Source organism: Colobus angolensis, unplaced genomic scaffold (assembly GCF_000951035.1).
Source record: "Colobus angolensis palliatus isolate OR3802 unplaced genomic scaffold, Cang.pa_1.0 Scaffold203, whole genome shotgun sequence".
NCBI classification, from domain to species: domain Eukaryota; kingdom Metazoa; phylum Chordata; class Mammalia; order Primates; family Cercopithecidae; genus Colobus; species Colobus angolensis.
Genome location: NW_012115189.1, coordinates 1,169,208 through 1,173,557, shown reverse-complemented (window position 1 = coordinate 1,173,557; position 4,350 = coordinate 1,169,208). Strand labels below are relative to the sequence as shown.

At 40.4% G+C, this 4,350-nt stretch overlaps 1 protein-coding gene across 2 annotated transcripts in view; it reads right to left on the bottom strand.

Annotated features, from left to right (window-relative positions):
- Nucleotides 1-601: 601 nt before the first annotated feature.
- HTR1E (5-hydroxytryptamine (serotonin) receptor 1E, G protein-coupled) overlaps nt 602-4,350 on the bottom strand; it is a 90,476-nt gene continuing 86,727 nt past the window's right edge. Inside the window, exon 2 of one of the 2 annotated variants that reach the window (XM_011941881.1) lies at nt 602-2,169. In XM_011941881.1, coding sequence (XP_011797271.1) covers nt 887-1,984 — 1,098 coding nt within the window. In that variant the 5' untranslated portion in view covers nt 1,985-2,169 and the 3' untranslated portion in view covers nt 602-886. The remainder of the gene's footprint in view (nt 2,170-4,350) is intronic. The other variant, XM_011941880.1, reaches the window with a different exon arrangement.

Below are 4,350 nucleotides of genomic sequence, written 5' to 3'. Positions count from 1 at the left end.
ACCTCATTAAGCTTCTTAAAAAGTTTTCCAAATTTGACATGTACTCCCACCTTAGCCCTGCTACAGTGAAAGTGTATATGGGAGGCTTAGCTGGGATAGATTTTAGAATTGGAGGAGACCCAATGTGTCTATCAGGTAATACCGCAACACACTGACCAAAGTAGATTTAGATGATTTCTTATTTGCTTTATGTGTTATATTCATAGTAAAAGACAGAAAAGTGCCAGTGCATTTATTCCAGGTATTTCCATTTTAGAAAACGAGGAAGTTTATTTAATCATGAACTAAAAAGGACAAGCCAGCTGTACTATTTTTACCTGAAAGGAATAGGCTATGTAGTCACAGTGCTACAGTAAACGACTTTAGCTCAGGTCTGCGAGCAGTAGATGACAGCACATCACTTTCTTTTAATTCTTTACGTAGTCATGCAATTACCACTGGAATATGTATGCAGATAGAGCCATAATCTCAGATTTAATGCCATAGAGGGCATTATCAAGTATTTAATTTATAAGTAATAAGAAATTCTGCAAATAAAGATATTTTTGGCATTCTTTAATTGCAGGGTAACTGAAATGGCTAAAAAAATCCAAGCCCATAAAAAGTATTTACTATTTCACCTTATTATTACTTCTACAAAATTTATGTTTTTGTATAATGTTTATTTGAAATTGTGTATCACAGATAAGACCAGAGGTAGAAAACAGCACGCCAAGTAATCCTCAAACAAAACAGAACAAAACAAACAGACAAACAAGAAAACAAGACCACACATACTTACAAACTCTCCTGAACCAAGTATGTCCAAGAATTAATAAGTTGCACCCCTTACCCCCATCCACTCATGAGGCTCTGGTAAAAGTCGTGCCTTTTAGCTTTTTACAGTCTAAGTATGCTCTCGGCATCTAAGGAGCTTTTTAAAAGCCAGCTTAAAGTCTTCATTAAAACTCGTATAGAGCAGAGGGTTGATCAGAGAATTAACATAACCGAGCCACGTCAGAAAGTCGGCCACTTCCGAGGACACGGTGTAGATGCTCAGACCCACAATCAACTCTTTGATGAAAAATGGCAGCCAGGACAAAATGAATGCGCCCAGAATCAACCCCAGGATGCGCGCTGCCTTCCGTTCCCTGGTGCTAGAAATCTGCTGGCGTTCTCCCGGGTGATCTAGATCATTGTCGAAGGGTGGAATCCTGATGGAGGCATGGAACTTTTCAAACTCTGTGGTAGGGTCTGAAGTGGAGAAGTCAGACACACAGAAAGTCTGTGTAAGTTTACAATTTGCAAAAGAATTCTGGCTATCTGTGCTTCTGTTGCTTAAGTGCCGACTTGATCCCCTTTTCTGGTAAAGGCTCTTGGCCGCGTGGTAAATCCGGTAATAGAGAATCAGTATTAAAGTCAAGGGGATATAAAACGCACCCAGCGTGGAGTAAATGGTGTAGATAACATGGTCGTGCTGGATAGTGCACTGGCTAGGGGGAGGGCTTAGGCGGCGGTGGCTCCTCCAGAACAGAGGGGGCATGGAGATGAAAATGGAGATGGTCCAGACAGTGAGGATCATCAGCGCCGCCCTCTTGGCCGTCCTCTTCCTGGCGTATTCAATAGCATTGGTGATGGCCCAGTACCTGTCCAGGGCAATGACACAGAGGTGGAGGATGGAGCAGGTGCAGCAGGTCATGTCCACACTCAGCCACACCTCACAGAGGAAGTATCCAAGCTTCCAGTGGTCCATGACAATGTACATGATGCTCAGGGGCATGACGAGCACGGCCACCAGGAGGTCCGTCACGGCCAGAGAACAGATTAGGTAGTTGGCAGGCTGGTGGAGCTTCTTGGTGGTGCAGATAGCCATGATCACCGCCAAGTTCAGCAACGTGGTGAGGGTGGTGATGACCACCAGAGTCATGCAAATGAGCATCTTCTCAGTGATGGTCTTGGGCCTCACAGCCATGCTGGCTTCTGTGGTACAGTTTGTGATGTTCATGTTTTCCCTGTTTCAGTCTACACTGTGGAGAAGCTGTTGGTTATTTTTCTTTGGCTGAAAACTAGGTAGCCTCGAAGGTTTCTCACTTGTAAGGAGGCTGTAATTTGTTCAGCTCTGTGGTCTTTTGTGTTCCATTTTCTGTTGGTAAAGGGAAGGGCCACAGCATTTCTTCTGACTGAAGGTTCCTGGAAAATATTATGCTATTGGTTAATGAATGAGAAAGCTACACTTTTCCTAGAAAACATGAAAATAGTTTGATATTTACAAATTCTTTATAAATTTTAATTTTCTCTTTCCTGTGGAATTTGAGCTCATCTTTACATTGTTCCTCAAAGGATACTTTTTCACTTCAGGGAAGTTTTCACACTGTTTTTTTTTTTTAATTATATTTTTAGTTCTGGGATACATGTGGAGAACATGCAGGTTTGTTACATAGGTATACACGTGCCATGGTGGTTTGCTGCATCCATCAACCAATCATCTACATTAGGTATTTCTCCTAATGCCATCCCTCCCCTAGCTCTTCAACCCTCAAAAGGCCCTGGTGTGTGATGTTCCCCTCCCTGTGTCCCTGTGTTCTCATCGTTCAACTCCCACTTATGAGTGAGAACACGTGGTGTTTGGTTTTCTGTTCCTGTGTTAGTTTGTTGAGAATGATGGTTTCCAGCTTCATCCATGTCCCTGCAAAGGACATGAACTCATTCTTTTTTATGACTGCGTAGTATTACATGGTGTATATGTGCCACATTTTCTTTATCCAGTCTATCTTGATGGGCATTTGGGTTGGTTCCAAGTCTTTGCTATTGTAAACAGTAAACATATGTGTGCATGTGTGTTTATAGTAGAATGATTTATAATCCTTTGGGTATATACCCAGTAGTGGGAATGCTGGGTCAAATGGTATTTCCAGCTCTAGATCCCTGAGGAATCACCACACTGTCTTCCACAATGGTTGAACTAATTTACACTCCCACCAACAGTGTAAAAGCATTCCTATTTCTCCACATCCTCTCCAGCATCTGTTGTTTCCTGACCTTTTTTTTTTTTAATTATTATACTTTAAGTTCTAGAGTACATGTGCACAATGTGCAGGTGTATTACATATGTGTACATGTGCCGCGTTGGTTTGCTGCACCCATTAACTTGTCATTTACATTAGGTATTTCTCTAAATGCTATCCCTCCCCCATAGCAGGCCCAGTGTGTGATGTTCCCTGCCCTGTGTCCAAATGTTTTCATTGTTCAATTCCCACCTATGAGTGAGAATATGCAGTGTTTGGTTTTTCTGTCTTTGCGATAGTTTGCTCAGAATGATGACTTTTTAATGATTGCCATTCTAACTGGGCTGAGGTGGTATCTCATTGTGGTTTTGATTTGCATTTCTCTAATGACAGTGATGATGAGCTTTTTTTCATATGTTTGTTGGCTGCATAAATGTTTTCTTTTGAGAAGTGTCTGTTCATATCCTTTGCCCACTTTTTGATGGGGTTGTTTGTTTTTTTCTTGTAAATTTGTTCAAACCGTTTTTGACAAAAACATCACAAAATTTTTAAATGTACTTTGCCACCCCAATTAATTTCTTATTTATTTATTCTTTTATATATGTTTATATGTAAAAAGGCTTTTTTTTTGCATTTGAAAATATGTATTCATATTATGTAACATTAAAAATTCTGGGATCATTACATTAAAGAAAAAATTATATTGCTTATAAGAAGCAGCTTTCAAATTAGATTTTAAACTTTCACAGTAAATAGGCTGGGCATGGTGGCTCACACCTGTAATCCCAGCATTTTGGGAGTTCAAGGTGTGCAGATCACCTGAGGTCAGGAGTTTGAGACTAGCCTGGCCAACATGGCGAAACCTCATCTTTACTAAAAGTACAAAAATTACCTAGGTGTGTGGTGGCACACACCTGTAGTCCCAGCTACTTGGGAGATTGAGGCATGAGAATCGCTTGAACCTGGGAGACGGAGGTTTCAGTGAGCCAACATCGTGCAACTGCACTCTAGCCTGGGTGACAGAGTGAGACTGTCTCAAAAACAAAAACAAAAACAAAAACAAAACTTTCACAGTAAATATTAAACTCCAAAGGTATGGAAGTGTCACAGTGGGATTACACAACTTTGTCTAATTATTTCTAACATTTTATGCATCATACTGTTCTATTTTTCTTTGGAGAAAAGCATATAACATTACATTGATATTTGTGGAAAATTATTCTCTGAGTAATACAATAAATCAACTGTGAAACAGCATCATCACCAAACTAAAGATGTCTATATTAAAAAAAGTATTTTGTTTCACTTAACATTTGTGGCTGCCCTTCCCTTCCCTTCCCTTCCCTTCCCTTCCCTTCCCTTCCCT